General features: G+C 47.7%; 1 protein-coding gene across 5 annotated transcripts in view; it reads left to right on the top strand.

Annotated features, from left to right (window-relative positions):
* The window catches only part of FBXW11 (F-box and WD repeat domain containing 11), a 412,946-nt gene that overhangs the window by 178,144 nt on the left and 207,009 nt on the right, over positions 1–27,793 (top strand). For all 5 annotated transcript variants that reach the window (XM_060232907.1, XM_060232882.1, XM_060232913.1 and 2 more), the window contains one exon: positions 5,573–5,798. In XM_060232907.1, the coding sequence (XP_060088890.1) occupies positions 5,573–5,798 (226 nt within the window). The remainder of the gene's footprint in view (positions 1–5,572; positions 5,799–27,793) is intronic.

Here is a 27,793-nt window from a genome sequence, read left to right as displayed (position 1 = left end):
AATACGGCACGCCACGCAGCCCAATGCTCCTCCAGAACCCTTGCATCCTCAATAGCCCTGCGTTGACTTGCATGGCTTAGGTCTTCATCACTGCAACCAGACATAAAGTTCAAGATAGAGGACTTACCCTTCGACGGACTGGGCCTATTCAATGCCACTACAGACGACATTCTCACTAATGTCGACGATAGCAGGAAGAGAGCCAAGAGATTGGGGGTTACCTAACCACAATCTCAATCCACACGACAAAGGAACTGGAGGCCGAACTACTACAAAACCGCTAGATCTCCACGACAGACCGAACCCTGGAGACGCAAGTCCTCCCAGCCCAAACAACCCTTTCAGCAGAGAGCACGTCCTCAAACGTCTAAGAAAACCACACCAACTACGAAGCAGTCTCTTTGACTCCCTTACCCCTCGCAGACGTCCAGAGCATTATCCAGACATCAGACTTCAACCATTCCACCCCATGTGGGAGTCCATAACATCAGACTCATGGGTCCTGGCGATCATCCACAGGGGCTACTCCATAGAGTTCAACTCAACCCCAAAACATCACAGGTTCTTAACCACCCCACCATCCGCACCCCTACAATTGGAAATTGCGACCTTGCTGGACAAGGGAGCTATAGAACCAGTTCCACAGTACCATCATACCGGGTTTTACTCCCGCTACTTTCTGGTGCCAAAAAGAAACGGGGGATTGCGCCTCATTTTAGATCTCCGGAAGCTCAATCTTCACATCTGTCACAAAAAATTCCGCATGATCACCCTTCAGTCTATCCTACCACTGATTTCAAAGCAGGCCTGGATGGCATCTATAGACCTGCAAGACGCCTATTTTCATATCACCATCAACCACCGTCACAGAAGATTCCTCAGATTCGCGATTGGAGATCAACATTACCAATTCCGCGCTCTTCCCTTTGGTCTCTCAACAGCACCAAGAGTATTTACAAAGTGTATGGCTGTGTTGGCCGCAGCACTGCGACAACAAAAAATATCCATCTACCCCTACATAGACGATTGGCTGATAGTCGCCCAGACAAAAGAACAGCTCCAAATGGATGTCTCGACTACCCTTTCCCTCCTAGCTACCCTAGGACTTCAGGTCAATCCATCAAAATCCAAGCTAACTCCTACTCAAACCATACAATTCATAGGAGCGCACCTCTAAACGATTTCCCAGAAGGCTTACCTGCCACAAAACAGAGTGCAACATATCCAATCAAATCATAATGCACCGCTCCCAAATGGCTCTCTTCTTCCAAAGGATGTTAGGCCTAATGGCGGCTACCACCTCAGTACTCTGTTTCGCCAAGCTCCACATGCGCCCTCTGCAACTGTGGTTTGTCCGAACATTCCACCCTCAAAGACAGCACCAAAGCACAGTGCTAACCCTTCCATCTCACATTGTCTCATCCCTGAGATGGTGGAGATAGAAAGTCATCTCCGGGTGGGAATGCCATTTGCACAGACACCCCCCTCCGTGATTGTTACCACCGACACTTCCAAGTGAGTACAATCAGCCGTGAGTACAATCATATTCTCTTGACTTAACTAACCATGCTTCTGCTTACAGATCCAGCACCCACCTCCTAGTGGAATAGCTCGCTAATCACCCATATGTGGGACTGCACAGAGACCACGAAGAAGATGGACAGGTTTCTTACCTGTAACTAGTGATCTTCAAGTAGTCATCTGTGCAGTCACACATGCCCACCCATCCTTCCCCGCTGCTGGATGCTTATCATCTGTAGAATTGGTCCACCTACACGGCGGCGGGAAGAAACTGAGTGGGTTAGGCGCCTCCCCTTCATCCAGGCATGCGCAGGCAATGCCTCCTCCCCAGGACGATGTGAAGGCGCGCTAAAATGAACGCTTCAAGATTGCTTTGAATTCTCCGAGGTCGGGTTCGATCCTGGCAGATTACCCATATGTGTGACTGCACAGATGACCACTCGAAGATCACTAGTTACAGGTAAGAAACCTGTCCTTCCTGATGGCAGCAGAGGAGCGGACTCATAGTAATGGGTTTTAATTAAGAGTGGGAAAGAAAACCATTTTTACAGTAAGAGTTGTTCAACAGTGGAATCAGCTACCAAGGAGGTGGTGAGCTCCTCCTCACTGCCAATCTTTAAGCAGCTGCTGGACAAACACTTGCCAGGGATGCTGTAGGCTGATCCTGCATTGAGCAGGTTGGACTAGATGGTCCCTTCCAACTCTACGATTCTATCTTTCTATTTTATTCTATGCTCCCATCTTCCATTATTACTAGTGGGAAGGGAAGGCATTTAATAGGAATGTGGTCACTTTAAAAGTGATGGCCAGAACTCCCTTTGGAGTTCTGTTGTGCTTGTCACAACCTTGCTCCAGGTTCTACCCCCCAAATCCCTAGATATTTCCTGGGTCGGACCTGGCAACCCTAATCCCTACATGTCAATAGTGTGTCCCTGATGTTCTGCCTGTGTGCCCAACAAATACGAGTTTTCGTAGTAGTTTACAGGATGGGGTTAGGGAACTGCTAACAGTTGAGTTGATTTTATCTTCATCTTACATTTTGAAGAGTTTGTAGTCCTGGCTTAAGATAATCACTGTGTCACTATTGGTGTCTGTTAAATACTTGTTTCAACTGCTTTTTGGTTCCCAAGCTTTGAGTGGCATTTGCTCAACTACAGATACTGCTCATGTGGGAGCAACTATGCTCACTGTGTTGCTCCCACTTGCCAGTCAGGACAGATGAAGCAGTGTGCTGGGCCAGTTGCTGTGAAGTGCTAGCTTATGATGTTGCCACTGAGATGGGTGATGGCTAGTTGGCCTCTATTACCTTGGTCAAGCAGTATATCTTATGGTTCTTAGATAAGAGGAAGTGGGTAGATAAAGCTTGCTCATTTGGCTTTGTGCTAGACATCTGTGGCTGCTGTATGACCGGTTTTCCACCAATATTGATTTACCGTACTGGGCACCCATTTAAAGCTGAGCCACTGCAAGGTTCATGTTAAGCTTCATGAGGCTTTTTCAGAGAGATCAAAAGTAGAATCATAGAATGGGAAGGGGCCATACAGGCCATCTAGTCCAACCCCCTGCTCAATGCAGGGTCAGCCTAGTCCAAGAGCATCCTTGACTAGTGTTCGTTCAGCACTGCTTAATGATTGCCAGTGAGGGGGAGCTCACCACCTCCCTTGGTAGCGGATTCCACTGTTGAACAACTCTTACTGTAAAAAAGTTTTTCCTAATATCCAGTTGATACCTTCCCACTCTTAATACCTATTATTGCAAGTCCTCTTGTATGCTACCAACAGGAACAGCCATGTATTGATAGTACTGTCTAGTACTTTTATGTATCATTTGCTTATTATGTTTTATCACACTTATCATCCAAAATAGTGGAAAGAAAACCATGACTAAAGTTTCAGGCAGAATGGAGGGTATGCATAGCCATGCACCCAGCCTCTCCTCCAATGACCCTGTCAATGGCAACTGGAAACTGGAGGAAGAGGGGCTTTCCACTGGAGTCAGATTCAGGCACAGTGGAGGAGCCGTGGATTAACTACAGCACTGTAAATTGAAGTTCAGAACTATGTTTTTTGCTGACATTTTCTGAGTTAATTTTTGTTGAATAGAGTATTGTATTGGGAGGTTTTTGCAGTTCTGTATGGCCACTAGGTGGTGCTGTGGTCATAGTGATTGAAATTCTTGTTAGCGATGACAAATTTCATGGATATCTTAGTAAGAAAATCAACCGTCACCACTCTGGTCTCTTTGCGGAATTGCACATTTTGCTTTCTAGATATCTTTTAGAGGTGTCAGAACAATTTGTATGAAATTCACAACTTTCTAGTAGAGTTTCTTGTGAATACTCTTCAGATGGTGGGAGTTTTTTGGTTAATGTAGTTACACAACCGTGTGAGCAGTATATAAAGTGCAGGTTGCACAGCAGTTCGGTCCAATGAAATCAGGTTCCACAATTTTGTTACCTTGCTTTTGCATAAAATATCAATTGCAGCAGATTTATTTTTACCACTTAACGTATGCACAGTGCATGATAGTCTTTTCATGAAATCCTGATGTTAAACTATTGGTATAAGGTTAAATGCAGCCATTTGTTCTAGAACTGGGGAGGGGGGACAGTTTATGGCTGTTGCAGAATGAGGTGTCTCCGGAGCAACCTGTAGCACTATGGTGAGTAGCCAGCTGGTAAGGGTCTAGAGTAGGAATGGGCATGCACTGGAAAAATGGAGGTTCATGGACTTTCCCAGTTTATGAACCAGTTTTGGGGGTTTGTGATACAGCGTGACCCAGAAGTGGGCATTTAAATGCCTTCTAAGACCACTTTTGGGTTCTACCGCTGGGGTGGGGTGATGTAAGTGAGCGAGTTCAGGAGACATTTAAAAGCTTTTTGAGTCATTCTGCCACTGCAGCGTGACATGAGTGAGTTCAAGAGGCATTTGAAAGCCTTCTGAGCTCACTTGTATCATGGCATGATGATGGCACAATCCAGAAGTGGACTTGGAAGGCGTTTAAAATGCCTCCTGAGCTGACTTGTGGCAGGCTGCAGTGGCGGTGTGGATGTAAAGGGTTTCCTGAGCACCGACATGTCTATGGGCGGTCCATCTAAACCACATATGCATGGACCTGGTAAACAGACCATGAACTGGCCCCTTGTCCATGATGAAATTAGGTCCATCGACTAGTCCATGCCCATCTAGAGAGTCCATTGTCTTAATTCTAATTCGTTTCAAATTCAACAATGGACTCTAGATGGGCATGGACTAGTTGATGGACCTAATTTCATCATGGACAAGGGGCCAGTTCATGGTCTGTTTGCCAGGCCCATGCATTTGTGGTTTAGATGGACCACCCATAGACATGAGAGTCCAATGTGCCTGTTCACTCCCAAACTCATGCCAGACTCTCCAGTCAGTTCTGTGAGCCATTAATTCAATTGTCATACATATAGGACAAGGAAGTGTTTAACAGTACCCTTTCCACCTGTGGCTCCTTTGCTGCTCCATCAGCCATCCCCATTAGTGTCTGGGTGCTGCCATTAAGCTTTTCCTTAATGAGTCCCTGGACTTGGCTGACCTGCTGCTGCACCCACTCCCAGCTGCTGCTGATTGCTGATGACTTCCCTGTCTTTCTTGTTGTTAACCCTCACTATCTCCAGCTCGGGCTTTTCTTGCCTGTCCCAAAGAGGCATCTGAGAGCTGTCTGTGGATCTTTTTGTTTCCTCCTCCTCCGGGCTTTCCTTATGAGGTGCACTTCCTGGCCTCAAATAACTGGGTTCCCTCTCTGGCCTGTCCCTGTTCACAGTGGCAGTTTAAATAACAGTAAGAGTAGCCAGATGGAAAGGGACTGTATGAAGAATGTACAAAGTGATGTGAAGAGGAATGTTGGATAGAAGAACTTTGGTCCTCTATGGAGGACCATATACCACTAGGTACTTAGTAATCTGAAAGACCAACAAGCTCTTTAGTTGAATACCTAGTGTAATGTCATTAAAATCAGTTCAGATAAAACCTGAATTGCTGCTAGTGCCAAATGTTTGTGTTCTTGTTCTTAAAAAAAACAGATAAGCAATGGAACGTCATCTGTGATAGTCTCAAGAAAGCGACCATCAGAAGGAAACTACGAGAAGGAAAAAGACTTATGTATTAAATATTTTGACCAGTGGTCTGAATCGGATCAGGTTGAATTTGTGGAACACCTTATTTCACGAATGTGTCACTATCAGCATGGACATATTAATTCTTACTTGAAGCCCATGTTGCAAAGGGACTTCATCACTGCTTTACCAGGTATGTTGCATTATATATAGCTGGATAAACATAACAAGCATGTTATGAACTTGGCTTAAATTGGCTATTAATAGTTAATACATTTTATTTTTCAACACTTCTGTGTCATTTTGTGTCAGTTATGTCTGAAATATTGCACTGGCCGTTGGAGGCCAGTATTACTCTATTTAAATTTGTGCTTTTTAAAAAAAGGTTGTATCTGAAGTGCAAGCTCTGTCTTAGATGTGTCCACATATAGAAACCTGTCTGTAAGGTTTGATGTCTGTGCTGTGTTCTTTTCACAGCCTCTTTGCCACCTTTGAAGACTAGAGTAGTAAAGACTACTAAGACTAGTAAATTGTCCTGTCTGCCTTTCAGCTAATCTTGGTATTTCAATTTTCATGCCCTTGGTTGATGATGAGTTAAGCCTAGGTACTATTCTTTTCAAGCTTTCTTGCATCAGAACTGAACTGCTATTTAAAGGCAATATTTTATAAGTTTTCAAAATATATATGGGATTTGACTCCAGTGTTGTTGATACACAAGTTCCTTGTTCTTAGATAGATTACTTGGAAATAGATTAAGGTGCCATGTTGGCTTGAAGTAGTAGAACAAAATTTGAGTCCAGTGGCACCTTTAAGATGAACACCCCTAGTTGCAAGTGGGCTTTACCCCATCCCCAAGAAAATCCTGCAACAAGGCCTCATTTTCTTTTACATCTAACCCCTCCTCATTATTCTGTCTCATCTCCTTCCTGATGAAGCAGTATGCCAAGAGATGCCGATCTTCTACCTGATTCTCATCATTGTGCATTAGCTTACCTGCTGTTGAGTTTCTCTGTTTCTACCACTGTTTTCACTTACCTCTTTCCCTATGATTGCTACTATTTCTCCCTTTCAAGGCCCTCCTTAACTCAGTTCTTTAAAATCTTTCCTTTTTCAATTTCCTGAACCATCTTCACTGCTGCTTGACTTTCCACTGTTCATCACTCCTACGTGTTTCTCAGTCCTTCACCTTTCCATCATTTTCACTCCTACAAATATTTTACAGTTTTTAGTATGAATTATACTAGGTTTATTTCATAACCATGAAGACTGCACAATTCTTTTGAAAATAAAATTGGATTTTCTTAAAAAATTCTAAGGTTGCGAATTGGTTTTTTTATATTGCACTCTTAGAAAAGGAGTTACCTGTTTCACTATTTTATGCAAAGCACCTGAAAAAAACATACTGTGTTCACTCAATGAACTGTTTGGCTGTTACCCCAGTAGTATAAGGACATCTTTTGTGTCATCCCAGCATTTAGGGCTTTGTAACATTTTGCTCTTTTGTGAGATCACTTTTATTTAACAGTACCTATAAAGGAACCTCTCTGTAGTGTTCTGAAGTGACATATGTTTTGTTGCCTCCTTGCATTTCTTAGCATTTCCTCCTCAGTTTTCCTGCTGCTAAAGACTTATGCCTTAGAATTAGACCCAAAGAATAGGATGGCTTAATTATATTTAGTAGAATGATAGAATGGTCAGTGCATGGCTTATTTGTTCTCTTAGGCTAATAACTTACACAAAGTAATGGAAGCTGTAAAAGGACTCCTTTAAGCATTGGAAAACCAGTCCAAGTGAGATTAGTAAAAGGGAACACAGGCTGTGGCAAATCAAATGCAAGACTGTGATCAGGCAGGCAAAAAGGGACTGTGAGGAGCATATTGCAAAAAACATAAAGACCAACAATAAAAATTTCTTCAAATATATTAGAAGTAGGAAACCAGCCAGGGAGGTAGTGGGGCCCTTGGATGACCATGGGGTAAAAGGATTACTGAAGGAGGATAAGGAAATGGCTGAGAAGCTAAATGAATTTTTTGCCTCCGTCTTCACTGTGGAAGATGAGAACTTTTTGCCCACCCCTGAACCACTAATTTTGGAAGGGGTATTGAAAGACCTGAGTCAGATTGAGGTGACAAAAGAGGAGGTCCTACAACTGATAGACAAATTAAAACCTAATAAGTCACTGGGTCCGGATGGCATACATCCAAGAGTTCTGAAAGAACTCAAAAGTTGAACTTGTGGATCTTCTAACAAAAATCTGTAATCTTTCATTGAAATCTGCCTCCATTCCTGAGGACTGGAAGGTAGCAAATGTCACCCCCATCTTTAAAAAGGGTTCCAGAGGAGATCCGGGAAATTACAGGCCAGTCAGTCTGACTTCAATACCGGGAAAGTTGGTAGAAAGCATTATCAAGGACAGAATGAGTAGGCACATTGATGAACACGGGTTATTGAGGAAGACTCAGCATGGGTTCTGTAAGGGAAGATCTTGCCTCACTAACCTGTTACATTTCTTTGAGCGGGTGAACAAACATGTGGACAAAGGAGACTCGATAGATGTTGTTTACCTTGACTTCCAGAAAGCTTTTGATAAAGTTCCTCATCAAAGGCTCCTTAGAAAGCTTGAGAGTCAGGGAGTAAAAGGACAGGTCCTCTTGTGGATCAAAAACTGGCTGAGTAATAGGAAGCAGAGAGTGAGTATAAATGGGCAGTCTTTGCAGTGGAGGACGGTAAGCAGTGGGGTGCTGCAGGGCTCGGTGTCAGAACTTGAAGAACTTCAGATGATTCCCAAACTTGTTACAAAGTATAGGATCTTTATTGAGAACTATAGTGCTGGAGGTACGAGATAACAGTAATGCCAGTACTGGCATTTGGTTACATTTTATGCAGTCAGAAGAGATACCATAAAGTCATCTTTCACACGGATTGCAGACAAGTGTCTCCTTCCCAGGCTCTGTTATCAGGAAGGAGGATATTTCCCTGCTGTGAAGGCCAAGCGGCTTGGCTTCAAAAGGCCACCTGCAGATGTGGACCCTAGGCTATTCGGATACCCTTCAGTGATCACAGAATGTTGCCAGGCTCTGGGATATGGTGTTAGTTGTTTATACAGCATAGCATTGGTTAGTATCAGGTTACAGCATGGAGTTGGTCTGGCTAATAGCACATAGGAAAGTTACAAGTTCTGACATACTGCCCCCCCTAAGCTCTTCGCCTTGGGCTTGTGTGGGTACAGTAGGTGGAATTTCTTGAGCAATTGCGGGGCTGATACATCTTTTGCTTTGACCCACTCATCACAGCTTGGGGGGGAAGTACTTCCACCTAATAAGGTAGTACAACACCCCTCGTCTGACCATGGAGTCCAGGATCTCCTGCACCTCATGGTGGCTCTGGCCCTTCACTCGAGTAGGAGGTGGCTCTGGAGGGCGAGGGTGCCAAGATGTAGCTCCAGGATCTTTGCGAAGAAGGCTGCAATGAAAAACAGGGTGGATCTTACTCAATAACTTGGGTAGCTCTAATTCCACGGTCACCTTGTTGATTACTTTTTTGATTTTAAAGGGACCGAGGTATTTAGAGGTTAGCTTGCGACACCCTTGAGGCAGAGGGAGGTTTTTGGTCGATAAGAATACCGTTTCCCCCTCCTTAAGCTCCCATTGGGGGGAGTGCTTTTTATCAAAGTGGCGTTTGTACTCCTCCTTCGCCTCCTCTAGGTTTTCCTGTATCACCTTCCACCCCTCGCGCACCCCTTCCCACCACTGCTGGCAGGACGTTGGTTCGGGTGATCCTGCTGGGAGGGGGAGGTTCAGGAAGGGCTTCCCCTCGTAACCATTCACTATCTGGAAGGGGGAGGTTTTTGTGGAGCTATGGAGGCTGTTGTTGTACCCATACTCTGCGAAGGCTAGCAGTTCGACCCAGTTCGTCTGTTGGTAGTTGACATAGCAGCGGAGGTACTGCTCCAGAAGCCCGTTCACCCTCTCCGTCTGTCCGTCTGTCTGGGGGTGGTAGGCAGAGCTAAGCCCCTGCTCGATGCCTGCAATTTTATAAAACTCCCGCCAGAAGTTGGCAACGAACTGCGGCCCGCGGTCACTAATGACCTTGTCCGGAAATGAGTGAAGGCGGACCACGTGGTTAAAGAATAGGTGAGCCAGCTTCTTAGCAGTGGGGAGTTTTTTGCACGGGATTTATTTATTTATTTATTACTTTGCATTTATATCCCGCCCTCTCCGCAAGCGGACTCAGGGCGGCTTACAGTATCATAAAAACAATCAATTCCATAAAACATATAAAACCATAATACATTTATCAGTTTAAAACTATTACGCTATCTCAATCCAGTCTGGCGGTATTGGGTTCTGACTATGACCACCAGCTTCTGTAGGATGTCCGGTGGCAGCCCATTTTCAGTCAACCAGAAAAGCCTGTCTAAACAGTTCGGTCTTACAGGCCCTGCAGAACGTCGACAAATCCCGCAGGGCCCTTATAGCTTCTGGGAGGGTGTTCCAGAGTTCTGGTGCTGCCACCGAGAAGGCCCTAGATCTTGTTGGCATAGCCTGGCTTCTTTTGGGCCAGGGGCAGACAGCAGATTTTTTGTCCCTGATCGCAGTGCTCTCTGGGGGATATATGGGGAAAGGCGGTCCCGTAGATAGGCAGGTCCCTGACCATAAAGGGCTTTAAAGGTTAATACCAACACCTTGAAGCGAACTCGGAACACAACAGGCAACCAGTGCAGCTCTCTCAGCACTGGCCGAATGTGCTCCCGTCGTGGTAGCCCCATTAACAGCCGTGCCGCAGCGTTCTGCACTAGTTGTAGTCTCCGGGTTAACGTCAGGGGTAGCCCCATGTAGAGAGCATTACAGTGATCTATTCTTGAGGTGACCATAGCATGGATTACCGTCGCTAGGTCGCTGCGGTCCAGGTAAGGGGCCAGCTGCCATGCTTGCCGAAGATGGAAAAAGGCAGATCTAACAGTGGCTGCCACCTGAGCCTCCATTGTAAGGGAGGACTCAAGGAGCATGCTTAAGCTCTTGACCTTGGGGACCGGTATTAGTGGCACCCCGTCAAGGGCCGGCAGCTGGATCTCTCTCCCCGGACCGCCCCGACCCAGGTAGAGAACCTCCATCTTCGTCGGATTCAATTTCAGCCGACTCAGTCTGAGCCAGGAGGCCACAGCTTGTAATGCCAGGTCTAGATTTTCCAGGGTACAGTCAGACTGGCCACCCATCATTAGGTAGAGCTGGGTGTCATCCGCATATTGATGGCAACCCAGTCCATACCTCCTGACAATCTGGGCAAGGGGACGCATATAGATATTAAATAACATCGGGGATAGGACCGCTCCCTGCGGCACCCCGCAACTAAGGGAGTGCCTCTGGGATGCTTCCTCCCCTATCACCACCCTTTGTCCCCGATCTTGGAGAAAGGAAGTCAGCCACTGCAAGGCAGATCCCTGTATCCCCACATCGGTGAGGCGGTCAGTCAGTAGCTGGTGGTCAACCGTGTCAAAAGCGGCTGACAGATCTAATAACAGCAGCAGTGCAGAGCCGCCCTGATCCAGAAGTGCGCTTGTTTTGAGAACGTGTCCACAACCACCAAGATGACGGTTTTCCCTTGGGAGGGCGGTAGCTCTACTATAAAGTCCATAGAGACAACCACCCAGGGTCTGGCCGCCGTGGGGAGGGGGACCAAGTGACCCGGCGGCTTCCCCCCCCCTGCGTTTGGCCATAATGCACGTGGGGCAAGAGATGACGAATTCTGACACGTCTCTTTTTAGCTTGGGCCACCAGAATTGCCTACTTACTAAGTTCAGTGTTTTTACGTAACCGAAATGCCCGGCTATGCGACTGGAGTGGCACTGTTCCAGCACGTCTTTCCTCAGGCTTTTGGGAACGTAAATCTTGCCGTTGTGGAGCCAGAGTCCCCCCTCCCCTTTCTCGAGCCCTTCGGGCCGTTCATCCCCTTCCGCTTCTGCTTCCGCTGCAAAGCGCTCTTTTTGTTGGGGTTCGGGGGCTCCCGTTTGTTTCCCGGAGCGGGTGGTGACTCCTCCGGCTACAGCCGAGGGGGGAATAAGGGAGTCTATCACTTCTTCCTTTTGACTGTCGTGCTGGGGCATGCGAGATAGTGCGTCGGCTAAAAAGTTTTTGGTGCCGGGGATGTGTTTCAGCACGAAGTCAAATTTGGCGAAAAAGCCCGCCCAGCGAATCTGCTTTGCAGTTAGTTTGCGGCGGCCGGTCAGGGCTTCTAGGTTTTTGTGGTCAGTCCAGATTTCGAAGGGGACACGGGCTCCCTCTAACCACGACCGCCAAGTTTTTAGGGCAAACGTGACTGCAAAGGCTTCCTTGTCCCATACCGACCAATTTCTTTGTTCATTGGAAAATTTGTGCGAGATATAGGCGCAGGGTCGGAGCCCCCCCCCTTCATCTTCCTGCATCAGTATGGCCCCCATTGCGATGTCGGAGGTGTCTTATTGCACCACGAAGGGTTTTAGCTCATTGGGGTGGGCTAGGACGGGTTCAGACGTGAACAACCTCTTGAGTTCATCGAACGCCCATTGGCATTCGGGCGACCACGTTAGGCGTGTGCCTGGTTTCTTTGCGTCCTCCCCCCTCCCCTTCATCTTTAGAAGCTCGGTGAGTGGGAGCATGACTTGGGCGAAGCCCTTGATAAATCCGCGGTAGAAATTTGCGAACCCGATGAAAGATTGGAGCTGCCGTCGGGTTCGGGGTGGCTCCGAGTCTAGCACCACTTGGATTTTGGCAGGGTCCATGGCTAGTCCCTCCCCCGACACCCTGAATCCCAGGTAGTCTAGTTCCGTTTTGTGGAACTCGCACTTGGACAGTTTAGCATACAGTTTGTTTTGATACAAGGTGGTTAACACTTTTCTCACTAACGGTACATGCGATTCAAGGTCTTTTGAGTAAATAATGATGTCATCCAGGTACACCACCACCCCCTTGTACAGGTATTCTCTCAACACTTCATTGATAAAGTTCATAAACACCCCCGGCGCTCCCTGTAGCCCAAAAGGCATTACTAAGTACTCAAACTGTCCCATGGGTGTGTTGAATGCAGTTTTCCACTCATCACCCTCCTTGATCCGAACGCGGAAGTACGCGTCGCGGAGGTCGAGTTTGGTAAACACCTTGCCCTCAACCACAGTGTTCAACAGGTCCTTTATCAGTGGGATCGGGTAGGCATTGGACATAGAAATCCCGTTTATCCCGCGAAAATCTGTGCAAAGCCTCAAACTGCCATCCTTTTTCTTGCGGAATAGGACGGGGGCAGCGTGGGGGGCCGTGGCCGGCCGGATGAACCCCCGCTTTAAGTTTTTGTCAATAAACTTTTTCAGTTCCTCCTTCTCCGCCCAGCCCATCGAGTAGAGTTTAGCTTTTGGCAGTTCCTGCCCTGGTATCAGCTCGATGGCGCAGTCGGTGCGGCGGTGGGGGGGTAGCTCTTCCGCCTCCCGCTTGCTAAAGGCCTTTTTCAGGTCTCGGTACTCCATAGGGATCGCCCCCACCTCCTCCATAGTGAGGCATAGTCTTTCGTTTTGGGGTGGCGCTTTGGGGCCCCAGTCGGTTCTCCAGTGGTGGTGCTCGCATCGCCAGTCAGGAAAGCGCACGATTTGCTCTTCCCACCGTATGTCCGGCTGATGCCTTGCTAGCCACCCCGCCCCCACCACCACGTTGAAAGAGGATGAGGGTGCTATTACAAAAGTTTCTATCCCCCAGTGGTCCTCCGTCCCCATAGGGGTCGCTTGGGTTTCTTGGGTGCAGGGTTCCCCTTTCATCGTCGACCCGTCCATCTGTTCGAATTGGATCGGGTGGGGCAGGGGGGATCGTTTAAGACCCAGCGCCTCAACAAGGCGAGGTGTGATGATGTCCCGAGTGCACCCGGAGTCTATCAGGGTGCGGGTGTGCATGAAGCGTTTTAGGCTAGGGTTCAGTAAAGTCACCGCCATGAACAACAACCCCCCGGTAGTTCTCACCGTTACTGGAGCCTTTGCTGCCATCCAACCAGGTTGCCAGTTCAGATAAATCCCGAAAAGAAAGGATTACTGTTATAATGTCAGAACTTGAAGAACTTCAGACGATTCCCAAACTTGTTATAAAGTATAAGATCTTTATTGAGAACTATAGTGCTGGAGGTACGAGATAACAGTAATGCCAGTACTGGCATTTGGTTACATTTTATGCAGTCAGAAGAGATACCATAAAGTCATCTTTCACACGGATTGCAGACAAGTGTCTCCTTCCCAGGCTCTGTTATCAGGAAGGAGGATATTTCCCTGCTGTGAAGGCCAAGCGGCTTGGCTTCAAAAGGCCACCTGCAGATGTGGACCCTAGGCTATTCGGATACCCTTCAGTGATCACAGAATGTTGCCAGGCTCTGGGATCTGGTGTTAGTTGTTTATACAGCATAGCATTGGTTAGTATCAGGTTACAGCATGGAGTTGGTCTGGCTAATAGCACATAGGAAAGTTACAAGTTCTGACACTCGGTACCAGGGCCCATGCTCTTTAACTTGTTCATAAATGATTTAGAGTTTGGAGTGAGCAGTGAAGTGGCCAAGTTTGCGGATGACGCTAAATTGTTCAGGGTGGTGAGAACCAGAGAGGATTGTGAGGAACTCCAAAGGGATCTGTTGAGGCTGGGTGAATGGGCGTCAACGTGGCAGATGCGGTTCAATGTGGCCAAGTGCAAAGTAATGCACATTGGGGCCAAGAATCCCAGCTACAAATACAAGTTGATGGGGTGTGAATTGACAGAGACTGACCAAGAGAGAGATCTTGGGGTCGTGGTAGATAACTCGCTGAAAATGTCAAGACAGTGTGCGTTTGCAATAAAAAAAGGCCAACACCATGCTGGTAATTATTAGGAAGGGAATTAAAAACAAATCAGCCAGTATCATAATGCCCCTGTATAAATCGATGGTGCGGTCTCATTTGGAGTACTGTGTGCAGTTCTGGTCGCCGCACCTCAAAAAGGATATTATAGCATTGGAGAAAGTCCAGAAAAGGGCAACTAGAATGATTAAAGGGCTGGAACACTTTTCCTATGAAGAAAGGTTGAAACACTTGGGACTCTTTAGCTTGGAGAAACATCGACTGCGGGGTGACATGATAGAGGTTTACAAGATAATGCATGGGATGGAGAAAGTAGAGAAAAAAGTACTTTTCTCCCTTTCTCACAATACAAGAACTCGTGGGCATTCGATGAAATTGCTAAGCAGACAGGTTAAAATGGATAAAAGGAAGTACTTCTTCACCCAAAGGATGATTAACATGTGGAATTCACTGCCACAGGAGGTGGTGGCGGCCACAAGCATAGCCACCTTCAAGAGGGGTTTAGATAAAAATATGGAGCAGAGGTCCATCCGTGGCTATTAGCCACAGTATGTGTGTGTGTGTGTGTGTGTATATATATATATATATATATATATATATATATATATATATATATATATATATATATATATATATATATATATATATATATAAAAATTGCCACTGTGTGACACAGAGTGTTGGACTGGATGGGCCATTGGGCTGATCTAACATGGCTTCTCTTATGTTCTTAAAGTACATACATTGTCACATTCTCCAGAGCACCTCATTCAAACTCTCTTCCCCATATACACAGTTCACTGTCTACAAACCAGTCAGCTCCACCCCTTAAAGTACAACTACTATCCAATCTTAACAAACTTCAATCACCCTTCTAGCCTGCCCCCCTCTATCTTACCCAGAATGTCTACATTTTAACCCACAGAAACATTTTAAATGTCTACATTTTAACCCACAGAAACATATATTAAAAAAACATTTACATAGCGAAACAGCACAAGTTGATTCAGATATTTTGTTCTTGGTCTGTTCCAGCTATCCCCAAATATGTTCTCGCAGGTACAGATATAGGGCCTGGTAGCAGCAGCTATGATGGGGAGGGAGCATTTTTGCTGCCACTATGATAGCAGCTGATCGTTTTCATGGTCTACATGTATCATACCCATGGGATAGGGTGCCTGCATTGACCCTGATCAGTAATCAAGCCAAAGGGATTTTCACACCCAGTCCCCAGTGGGCATGCGCAGAAGCCCCACCGCACATGCTCACCGGCATGGACATCCCACCTGTTCTCTTCTGACTGCCACTCTGAATAGTTAATCTTTCCTGCTCCAGTTGGTACTATAATTCTTCTCTTGTTTCGGATAGCCTTTCTTCGACCCTCATTTTTCTTCTCTTTATCTGGAAAAAAAAAAGGACTATTCTTCAAACTTTTTCCAACCCTTTTGGGTCTTCTTGCCTCCTTAGCTCTGGACTGCCTATGTAAAGGCGTTGGGGACACATCATATGCTGCTCAAGTGCAGGAGTAAAATACCACCTTCAGAAAGTCACTTTCTGTGCCTGCTCTGCCTTGGACAAACTCACAGGATTAACTTGTTCTCTCAGTGTGCTAAGGTCCCTCAGCAAACTAGAAAAAAAATGAGCAACTCTACTGTCTACAGCACTAATTGCATTAGCCCTCTGGCTGACTTGTATGGCATTGACATCCTTGACACTGGGCAATGTTTCAGCCCAGCCCTCAACATCTCAGGTAACCAAGGCTTTCATGGCCTTTCCCATTACAATGCTGATCGCCCTCTGAAACACATGAATTCAACTTCTGAGTCAGAATCCTTGATGGACAAATGCAAGAAACACTGAAAGGAGAAAGGCAAACATTGTAAACACGACCATAACCATTACACACCACTTGCCTCTCCAAAGCTTTCCGTGCCGGAATCGACAGTCATCCCAGTTATTCCACCGCTCCAACTCATGGCATTTCTGATCTGTTTCTTAAGGCCCCCCCATCTCTGGAATTGCTGCAGTTCCATGTGGTCCAACTTTCAAGCTCAGATCACAAAATTGAATTGACCCAACACTTGTCCTTCTCCAGGTCCCAATCTAAAGTGCTAAGAGTTCAACTTCTGATTGAGACTAGGTGACTCCAGCAGTCACACAAGAACATCCATCCTTGGGACCAGGATATGGATGATAGTAAAGATGGCACCACTCTACCCACCCCCTGGACCAGCAACAGTAACAATACTTGTAAAGGGCATACCCTATTCAATCCCATGCTTTCCCATAGCTTCTGCCTCAAGGACCCCCCAACTGGGACTAGCAGTCTGAAGCCTCCCATAGATCTAGGGTTTCCTACCACCCCAACACTGACTTCCATCGATGACGACTTCCAGATTGATGCTGGAAAGATCAACCTCCCTTTGAACCAGTTGACAAGGTCTCACCATTAGCGCTAAACATCAACACCTCCCCACATCTATTGGACCATTCTAATGCCAAGGAGGCCAAGGAGTCTCTGACACTGACTCGGACAGAGCTGACTCTGAATATCAATCTCCTGCTGACCCATCACGAAAACCAAATGTAATGGATGAACTCCCAGTATCACTTTCTGAAGACCTTCAGTCAAATGAATGGCTTACATTCTTAATGCTTTCCACTGGTCAACCTCAGCCTGAAGTTACAAAGATGGGTCTTCAACACTGCAACTGGACACATTCCACTGCAGTAGCACTACCTATCACCACTGTAATACTGCAGGCCACCAAATACTCATGGCCCAAACTGGCCTTCACCCTGGTTTCATCCCACATGTACAGGGTGCAAGAATCATGAGCAGAGTTCCTATTTACTTATCCCAAATTCAACTCTATGTTCATCTCCTCCTCTTCCAAAACCCGTCGGACCCCATTCCACACCATTTGACAAAGAGGGGAAGTGCTCTGGGCATAAAGATCTCTAATTACTATGCTTGTATGTTAATGACTTAGCAGAATGCAGTTGTCGGATGCTGCTGCTGAGGAAATGTATATCTTGTATAGAAGAGCACACACAGTTAGCTGATAGAGACAAACTCTGGTGTATATAACAGTAAATATATTTTACCAGTAACAGTATCCAGTATTTGTAGTCTCAATCAATCCTGGGGTAATCATATGGTTCAGTAAAATAGCAGTAGTTACAGAGAATAGTCCAAAATACAGATTCTTAGGTCAATGCATGGTTTCACCAAAACAGACGGACAGCATGCTGCGCAGAACTCACAATTCTAACCCAACTATAAGGCAACGTGCTGTCATCACTTTATACTCATGTTAATCATGCAACCTGGCCAGAGATTACATCAGCCTCTGACTCATCACGTTGAATAAGCACAGGTGATGTCATCTCACTCTACAGTGGTAATCGGTTGCACCTGGAGTGTGCCTAATCAGTACTCACTTAGAAACCTAAATGACCAGTACCTGAGATGGATTCAGTTTCACCCATTTTTGGAACTGATTCCTGACATTGTATGTGCAGATATCAGTATGCTCTGTGGAAACAATTGTCTGAAACACTAGCTTCCCTCACAGGTGACAAACAGTCCACTGCCAAATGCATTCAGAAGGAAGGTATGCTTCTGGCCAAATAGCAGCCGAATTCCTCAAACATCTGGTTGATGTCACTACCAAGATTCTCACATCAGCTATCATGCTCAGATGCCATGCATAGCTTCGCTGTACCACTCTCCAGCCTGACACCAAGCCATATGTGGAAGACTTACCCTTTGAAGGCAATGGATTCTTCAGATCTTCTTCGTGGTCTCTGTGCTTCACACCCATGGGATGAAGCACCAGTGCTGATCCCCAGTCGGTAGTACCAAGTCCGAGATTTTTTCGAGCCAGTTCCCGTGAGCATGCACAGCAGCCCCAATGCGCATGCTCCAGAAGCAGGCATGACAATCCTGCCAGTTCCTTCTTGACCGCTGCGTCGGATAGACATGTCTTAGTCTTCTCCGGTCAGGTCTTACCTCTTCTTATCTCTCTGGGTGGTTTTTCCTTGTCGTCGTTCCTTGTTACCCACAAAAAAAAGTAGAGACTATTAGTAGTTCTTCCCACCCTTCGGGGTACCCCACCCCACCCGTCCTCCCTGCATGTTGTCTGGAAAAACGCTGGGGCTTTTTCAAGCACTGCCTTCATTGTGGGAAAAAAATTCTGCCCCTGGACGGACACTCGCTGTGCTTACTGTGCTTACGGGGAGGGACACAGGGTGAACTCCTGTCATCATTGAAGTTTTCGAAGCAGACCAGGAAAAATAGAGCAGCTAGACTTTCGGTGGCCCTTTTGAAATCAGCTCTATCTCCTCAAATGGTGGCTTCGACGTCAGCAGTGGCTGTGGCGCCAACATCTGCGACATTGACTCCAACATTGCTATCAACAGTGAGTCAGTCGACTCAGCAGTTTCACAGCGACCGCCCCCTCCCCCCAGCACTCGGGCTCAGTGTCAGCTTCGGAGTCTTCCACCCTGGCCAAAAAAGCTAGAGGTGAAGGTGAGCTCTCACAGGAATCAAAGAAATGTAAAAAGAAGTGCAGGCACCAAGAAAGGCACAACCTTTCCCCACACCGAAGAAATGTCCGGGCCCGAAGATCGTCTTGGCGTTGCCACCTAGGCAGCTTCTAGCCTGGTAGACTCACAACCGATCTCCCTCTCTGGATCCGACCTGAAGGTTGACTTAATGCAGAGATTGGCTTCCTCGAAGGCAGCTTCTCACAGAGACAGTGATTCAGCCTCTCCACTGGAACTCAATACCGAGCAACAGCGAGACCAGCCAAAGTCAATTCCTTGTCCTTTGACACCACAAGATAGGGTTCCGGAACATCCCGACCCCATCCACCGCCTGCCTCCACCACCTAGCTGGGACCCAAGAACATGGTCCTACCCGTTCGGGGGTTTTCCATACCAGGCGCCTTACCCATGGTACCCCCCTCAAAACCCAGACTGGGATCAAAGATCGAAGGCCTCCCATTGCTCTTGATCTTCATGCCCTCAGGACCAGGAGGAACCTTCGACCTCGTCAATGCTGACCACTGGCCACAAGGTTCGAGCTCAACCTCACACACCGGAACACATTCCAGATGCTCCCTGATTACCTGAAAGGGCTGTCGGTAGCGATTCCTCCTCTTAGTCTGCCTCCATGTCCGAGGCTGAACATCAGTCTGATCAGCAACTCACCAAGTCTTCTCCTGATTCCAGGACAGCAGAGGACCGTCCCATTTCTCTGTCTGAGGACCTTTAATCATATGGAGACTTGTCAAGAGGATGGCACAGACTCTCTCCCTGCCAGTAGTGCAACCACAGCCTGTCATCGACAACAGTGTCTTTGACATCATGCAAAGGGATACCTCTATGGCAATAGCTCTACCTGTAACCAAGGTGATTCTCCAGCCCATCAAAGGACTTTGGGCGAAGCATGCTTCCACCCCGTCTCTTCTAGAAGGATGGACCACATGTACCGGATCCAAGAACAGGGTGTGGAGTTCCTATTTAGTCATCCTCATCTGAACTCTGTGGTCGTTTCCTCCTCATCTAAAGCCAAGAAAACACACTCCACACCTCCTGATAAGGAGGGCAAGAGGATCGACAACTTTGGCAGGCGTTTCTACTTGGTGGAAGCACTGGGGATAAAGATTTCCAATTACGTCACTTGCATGGCTAGATACCAATACTCCCTCTGGGAGCAGCTTTCACCTCTCCTGGCCTCACTCTCTGAGGAGAAACGAGCTTTAGCAAAGAAGTCGCATAGGGAAGGTCTCCTGACAAAGGAACAGCTGGCAGTCTCAAAGCACATGGTGGGCACAGCAGCCAAGACTCTTAACGTCTGCAATCACCCTGCGACGGCGCTCCTGGCATGCAGACACTAGGTCCTGGGTTGAGGACTTGCCTTTTGAAGGCGAGGGTCTCTTCAGTTCCACTACAGACTCTGTCTTACAGGAAATGGACAAGAGTATTAAAGCCTCTTGGAATTTGTGTGTCCTCTGCCTCCCGTACCAGCAGGCCTCGACTCTGGTCTAAGCAGTGGCCTAAAAAATCCTATGGGCAATCCAAGTCACCTGACAGGGCATGGAAGCCTCGCATGCCACAGCATGAAAGAGTTCCTACTCTTCCAGGGGCAAATCTAAGTTCTCCTCCTTGGTGGCTCACATACCTAAGTTAATCCAAAGACTAGACGCAACCTTAAGCAGGGTCTTTGACTCTGGCCTATGGGCCATCCTTCCTTCCCCCCCTTCTCTGGCCCTACCCGTCTCCACAACTTCTTACCAGCATGGAGACGTATCACCACCAACAGATGGGTCTTGTCCATCATAGAGGAGGACTACGCGATAGAATTCGATCAGGTCCCTTCACACTCCAAACTAGTGATCACCCATCCGACTCAGGTACTGCTACAAGAAGTTCAGAACCTGTTGGAAAAACAAGCAATACAACCACTTCATCTCGGGGGCCAAGAGTTCTACTGAGGGTACTTCGTGGCTCCCAAGAGGGGTAGGGGGCTTCGCCCAATTATGGACTTGAGGGATCTGAACACTTTTATAACCTATCAAAAGTTCAGGATGTTAACCCTACAGAGTATCCTTCCACTGATCAAAAGAGTGAACTGGATGGCCACTTATTTCCACGTAAGCTTTCTTCCCCACCACAGGAGATTCCTCAGATTTGCTCTTCGACAGTCCAGTTTCCAGTACAAGGCCCTTCTGTTTGAACTTTCTACGGCCCCCAGAGTTTTCACAAAGGCAATGGTGGTCCAAGAGATAATCCTCTTTTCGTACATGGACGACTGGCTGGTGGTCACCAGCTCTAGGGATCATCTTCTGGAGCATCTCAACACCATTCTATGCTTGCTGAGTGAGTTGGGTCTGCAAGTAAATGACAAGAAATTGCATTTGACCCCGTCCAGGAAGATCCAGTTCCTTGGAGTGATCCTGGACACCACTCGTCACATGGCACTGCTCCCGGGTAACAGAGCAAGGGACATCATCTCCTTAGTTTGCCTCTTACAGACTCAGAAACATGGGACTATGCTGCAGATACAACGTCTCTTAGGCTTAATGGCTGTCACGACGAGTGTTCTTCTGCTTGCAAAACTGAGGAATGCACATCCTGCAGTTGTGGTTCCTCACTCATTTCAATCTGTTGGCGGACTCCCCAAGGAAGTCACTCAGCATCCCCCCGCTAGTCCTAGATTCACTAGACTGGTGGAGATCAAAGACAATCTTTGTCAAGGAGCTCCCTTTCATCCACCTTCTCCCTCAGTCACAACGGATGCCTCTCTCTGGGGATGGGGCGCCCACTTGGGACACTTGAATGTCAGGGGCCCGTGGCCTCCATCTTTTGCTCAACATCACAGCAATTTTTTGGAACTCACAGCAATACATCTGGGCCTCTGTTCGTTCTGACCCCTGCTAGAGAACCGCACGGTGGCTATCCTCACAGACAATACGATAGCTGTGAGCTACGTCAACTGCCAAGGGAGGACGATATCGAGGAAACTGCCCTGGCAATGAGTCTATAGGAAGACTGTCTGCAGACACAGATTTTTGTGGCAGCCACAAAACTTCCAAGAGAACTCAATGTCCAAGTGGATTCTTTGAGAAGGGGGGCAACATCACCCCACAAGTGGGAGCTGAACTAGTCTTATCTATCTCCCCTCTTCAGTCATTAGGGCCACCCCACCATAGATGTGTTTGCTACCATAGAGAATTGGAAATGCAAACAGTTCTGTTCCAGGGGAGGGAAGGATTGCGGTTACCTAGGGGACAGCCTTCTACTCCCATGGACGGGAAGGTTTCTGTACCTTTCCCCCCCCTCTGCCTCTTCTGACCAGAGTTGTACACAAGTTGTCGAGGGAACAACCAGTTGAATTTCCTCCTGATGGCCACGGCAGAATTGGTTTCCAATCCTCCTAGCGTTGGCGAAGGATCATTACCATGTTTCCTCCAGTACCAGATCTTTTGCTGGCACAGGGGGGTTCTCTATTTCATCACAACATACCTCACCTCAGGTTGACAGCCTGGAGGATCAATTTCCAGATTTCTCAAGCAGAGTCAGACCTGTCCTACCAAATAGCAGGAAGCCTTCTACCTGTCGCTCGTATGTTGGCAAATGGGCTAAATTTGCGCGATTTACGACTGGAAAGCGTATGCGGGCTGAGGAGGCTGATCTAGAACTTCTTATTGACTTTTAGTGGATGCAGGGCTCAACCACTCTTCCATTAGGGTCTATCTTGCAGCCATTTCAGCTTCCTGTGGCCTTATAGAGGCCAAGTCAGTGTTCACGCACACGCATACCAAGAGGTTCTTGAATGGACTTTTGAGGTTATACCCCCCCTCTAGGGCAGGGGTGGCCAACGGTAGCTCTTCAGATGTTTTTTGCCTACAACTCCCACCAGCCCCAGGCATTGGCATCTCCTCCACCTGGGGATCTTCCGTTGGTCCTTGACAAACTCACAAAGCGGCCCTTTGAACTCTTAGCCTCTTGTCCGTTACATATTCTCACTTGGAAGACTGCTTTTCTGGTTGCTATCTGGTTTTCTGGTTGCCATCACCTCGGCAAGGCGTGTGCGGGAGCTTGTAGCCCTGCGCTATGACTCCCCCTACATCACTTTCCATGAAGGCGGAGTGTCCTTGTCTCCTGATGTCTCATTCCTTCCTAAGGTAGTCTCTTTTACCCCTCCCCGATTATGGCAGAGGAGAGGAGGCTTCATTCTTTGGACGTTAAACGAGGGCTGCTGTTTTTCCTGCAGCACACCAAGGATTTCAGAAAGGATCCTAATCTGTTCATCTCTTACGCCCCCGCACACCTGGGTGTAAAGATTTCGTCTCAGAGGCTTTTCAGATTGATTTCGTAAACTGTCAAATTGTGCTACCTGTTAGCGAAAAGGCCTCTGCTGGGGCCAATTCGTGCCCATTCCACTTGAGCCATGGCCACTTCCACAGCATTCTTTAGAGGTGCTTCCATAACTGACATCTGTAATGCAGCCACATGGGTTTCGCCTCATGTCTTCATGAGAGACTACGCCTTAGATGTTTGGAAGCGTCATAGAGCGTAGCTGGGCAACCTGGTTCTTCAGTCTGTTCTCTCGGCTTGACCATCATTTCCCACCTCCAGGTATGCCTAGTTTGCTAATTTCCCATGGATGTGAAGCACAGAGACCACAAAGAAGATAAACAGGTTGCTTACCTGTAACTGATGATCTTCGAGTGGTCATCTGTGCATTCACACCACCCGCCCTCCTTTCCCTCTGCTGCTGGTCTCTCTTTAAGACTGGTGTTTGTCAAGAGTCATGTATCTGTGGTTAGCAACTATATTCCTCTTGCCATGAATTCTGTGTATTTATAATTGCTGATTGCCTGCTTGCTTGGCTTTTTCCCTCTCCCTCTCTTGCACATTGCTTATCTATGGAACTTATTATTCAAGCTGCCTCTGCCAGCCTCCAAGGTGAGACGCTGAAGAAGTAAAGATTATGCACCTGGACTTCCAAGACTTTCAGTGGGTGGGGGACCCGCCAAAATATCCCCACGGTTTGCATCCCCATGCTTGCTTGAAAATTAATGGTTGGGGTGAAGGGTTAAAAAAGAGTCACTGAACTAAGACAGTCTTAGCAAAAATGGTGTCCTGCTTTAAGATGCTTATGGAATAAACTGCTGAATTATTATATTAGACTGTGTGGTTTCTCAGCTCAAAGTCCTGACAAATTGCTAAGACTCACAATTAACCTTAGCTGCCTATCCATCCCTGAGAATGTCAGGAGAAGAGAAGGACAAAGCCAAGGAAGAACCACTCAACCCAGTGGAAGAGGAACTGAAACCAGAGGGGTCAGTGCTAGTACCCCTTTTGGTGACTGTCAGGAAAAAGGAGTAGAGGTCCAGAGGTTTCCAGGAGAGTATTATCGGAGATCTCCAAGGGGCCCCTTCCCGCTCCCGATCATCAGGTCTATACGGAGCCTTCCGCAATTGGGGGGGTCTGATGATGAGGCTGAGGATGCCGAACGCACCTGCTGGAGTGGACCAAACAAGGTACCTGGCAGATGGGTCCAAGAAGTGCTGATGCTGCAAAGCCAACAGCTGAGAAAGATGTTGGCGATGAATGATTTCTTTGTGCAGGAGATGAGAGGCTTCACCCATCAGCTGCAGGATGTAGCTGCTCAGGTTGCTGGGGCGCCTCCTGCCTGAGACCCGCCACCCATGCTGCCCACAGTACCAAAAGGGGAAGTCCCCGGAGGAGGGGGTGTCTGGAGCCCCAGCATGAAGTGATCAAGCCCCCCTCTACTGCAGGGACCTCCAGAAGCCCCTGCTGAACCCGTACCAGTTACAGGAGGTCTAAACGTCCATGAGGCAAGATTCAACGGGGACCCCATGAAGTTAGGTTACTTCCTAGTGCTGGGAAGGGGGCACCTACGTGTATGAGAGTCAAAAGTGATTTATATTGGGGGATGCCTCGAAGGAACAGCGGCAGACTGGTTTGTGACTCTGTACGAGGCCCGATCCCCTGTCCTTAACTTGGCTAGGGAGCTGCTCCGGGCGCTGCGCACCCAATTTGGAGACCCCCTGCAAGAAACCAATGCCATCTCTGCTCTGCAAGAGCTCCGACAAGGGCCTAAATCCATGAAGGAGTATATGGCCGAATTTCGTCTACTTAACATGAAGGTGCACCGCTGGGATGATGGGGCCCATATTGAACAATTTAAGAGAGGCCTCAACTCCAACATTTTAGGGGAGGCTCTCAGAGAGGGGAACCCCCCATTCTCTTTTCCTCCATTTGCGTAATTTATTAAAGAGGGGAACCCCCAGTCGTTAATTGATTGGTTTCAGCTGACCTGCAAGATCCAAGATCATAGATTGAGGATCATAGCCCTCCACCATAAGCAATAAGGGGGAGCAGGGCCCCGGGATCAGAAGGAGAAGGGAAACCCACCCCAATGAAGCAGAGTCAGGGAACACCCCTCACCCCGGCTGAAAGGGATCGCCGGGCCAAGGCGAGACTATGCTTTAAATGTGGAGGGGAGAACCACGTGGCCAGCGAGTGCCCAAGCCAATCACGTGAACAACCGACACCTGCGCCAACAAAGGGAGAAGCTAAGAAGAAGCCAGGGCCCAGGTGGATCCTGCCTTCCAAGGAAAAGGCTGCATCGCTCCACTACCAGAATCCGACCCTTGAGGCTTCTGGGGAGGAGGAGAATGAAGAGCTGTCGGGAAACGACAGCAACCTGCTGTGAAAAGCACGCAACAGCAGGTCAACCTGACAGCCACGCCACTACGGGTGAGAATTTCAGGAACGTTGTATTTTGTCCCTATCACCTTAGTTAATCCAAAGACTAGATGATTTTCATGTGTTAGAGCCCTGCTAGATTTGGGATGCTCAAAAGACTTGTTATCCCCCAGTTTGGTGGAGGCTTTGGGGCTCAAGCAGAAACTTCTCCCCATTCCCTTACTCTTTGAGCAAATGGACAGAGAGCCAATGAGAGGGGAGCCATGCACTGAGGCAACTGAGAAATGTGCCCTGGGGGTGAGGGAACACTGGGAGCCCAGGACTTTCATGACCGCCCCGTCTGCTAAATTCCAGGCTGTTCTTAGCTTGGAGTGGCTGGTGGACCACGACCCCTTTGTCCAGTGGAGTGGAAGTGCAATCTATTTCCAAGGTGGGGTGCGACAAGCACAGATGGAATCAAAAGTGGGGACCTCAACCTCCCCCTCAGGTCGAAAAACTGTTTAATGATAGAGGTCTCCATCCCTCCCGAGTACCGGGACCTGAAAGGGGTGTTTGATGCAACAGAGGTGGACGAGCTCCCCCCACACCACACCACTGATTGCGCAATTGAATTGGTGGAGGGGGAGCCGCTCCCCAAAACAAAACTGTATGCCATGAGTAGAACTGAGAGGGAGAAGCTGAAGAATTTCCTGGATGTGAATTTGTGACGGGGCTTTATCCAGTCAGCCACTTCCCCACATGCAGCCCCAGTCTTATTTCGAAAGAAAAAGGATGGTAGTTTGAGACTCTGTACAGACTTTGGGGGCTTGAATGCAATTTCTATGAATAATGCGTATCCCCTTCCCCTTATTAGACCTTCTCATTGAGGTCTCCCAGGGAAAGATCTTTACTAAGCTGGATCTCAGAGATGCGTACTTCTGGGTTCATATCCAGGAAGGGGATGAATGGAAAACCGCCTTCAACACCCCTTTGGGACAATTTGAACATCTGGTGATGCCATTTGGGTTGAAGGGACCCCTGGGGGTCTTCATGAATTTAATCAACAAGGTCTTACACAAGTTGCTCTACAAGGGAGTGGTCTGTTATCTGGATGACGTGTTAATATATTCACAGGACCTCCCCTCACATGTGCAGTTAGTCTGGCAAGTGCTGCAGACCCTACACAAGAATAAACTGTTTTCCAAACTATCAAAATGTGAATTTCACATAATGGAACTTGACTTCCTTGGCTTCCGATTTTCAAGGGGGGGGTGGCTTGGGATGGATCCCGCCAAAGTACAAGTGATGGCAGAGTGGGCAGCACCCAAAACCCGGAAGAATTTAGAAAACTTCCTTGGGTTCACATTTTTACAGAGGATTCATAAACAATTTTGCCACCATCACCATGCCCCTAACAGACTTTCTAAAAACTAAGGGGAAAGGTGCTGCTGCCACAAAAGCCAGTGCTAAACTAGAGTTGTCCCCGGAACGCCAACAGGTGTTGGAGGATCTCAAGCAACACTTCATTTCTGAACCTTGCCTCACCCACCCAGATGAAAATAAAGAATTCACGGTGCAATGTTATGCAAGCAATGTAGCCCGAGCCACCATGTTGCTCCAAGAGGGGGAGGACGGGAAACTCCACCCATGTGCATACTTGTCTCAAAAATTCTCCCCTTCAGAGTGGAACTGGTTTGTATGGGATAAAGAGGCTTCTGCCATCAAACTGGCCTTAGAAAAATGGCGTCACTATTTAGAAGGTGCGAGGGAACCATTTGAATTATGGACAGACCATAAGAACCTCGCTGCCCTGATAGCGACCTGCAACCTCACAAACAAAAAAATTCGATGGGTGGGATTTTTCCACAGATTCAGTTTCACACTGGGGCATATCCCAGGGAGGCTGAACTTCCTAGCTGATGCATTTTCCTGCCTACCCCAACATGAAAGCAAGAGGGATGTGGTTATAGACTCACTGTTTACCCCCACCCAACTCAGCGCTCTGGTCACCACCCAAGCACAGGAACAGAAGGGGGCGGGCCCTCCGGACTCGTTCCTAACTTCTCTAAAAGAAGCTTTAGTAACACATCCACCTGACATGGATTTCAATCTCACCCCCTCCCCCA

Source organism: Heteronotia binoei, chromosome 1 (assembly GCF_032191835.1).
Source record: "Heteronotia binoei isolate CCM8104 ecotype False Entrance Well chromosome 1, APGP_CSIRO_Hbin_v1, whole genome shotgun sequence".
Lineage (NCBI taxonomy): Eukaryota > Metazoa > Chordata > Lepidosauria > Squamata > Gekkonidae > Heteronotia > Heteronotia binoei.
The sequence above is the reverse complement of the archived record's forward strand: the minus strand, read 5'-3'. Positions and strand labels throughout refer to the sequence as shown.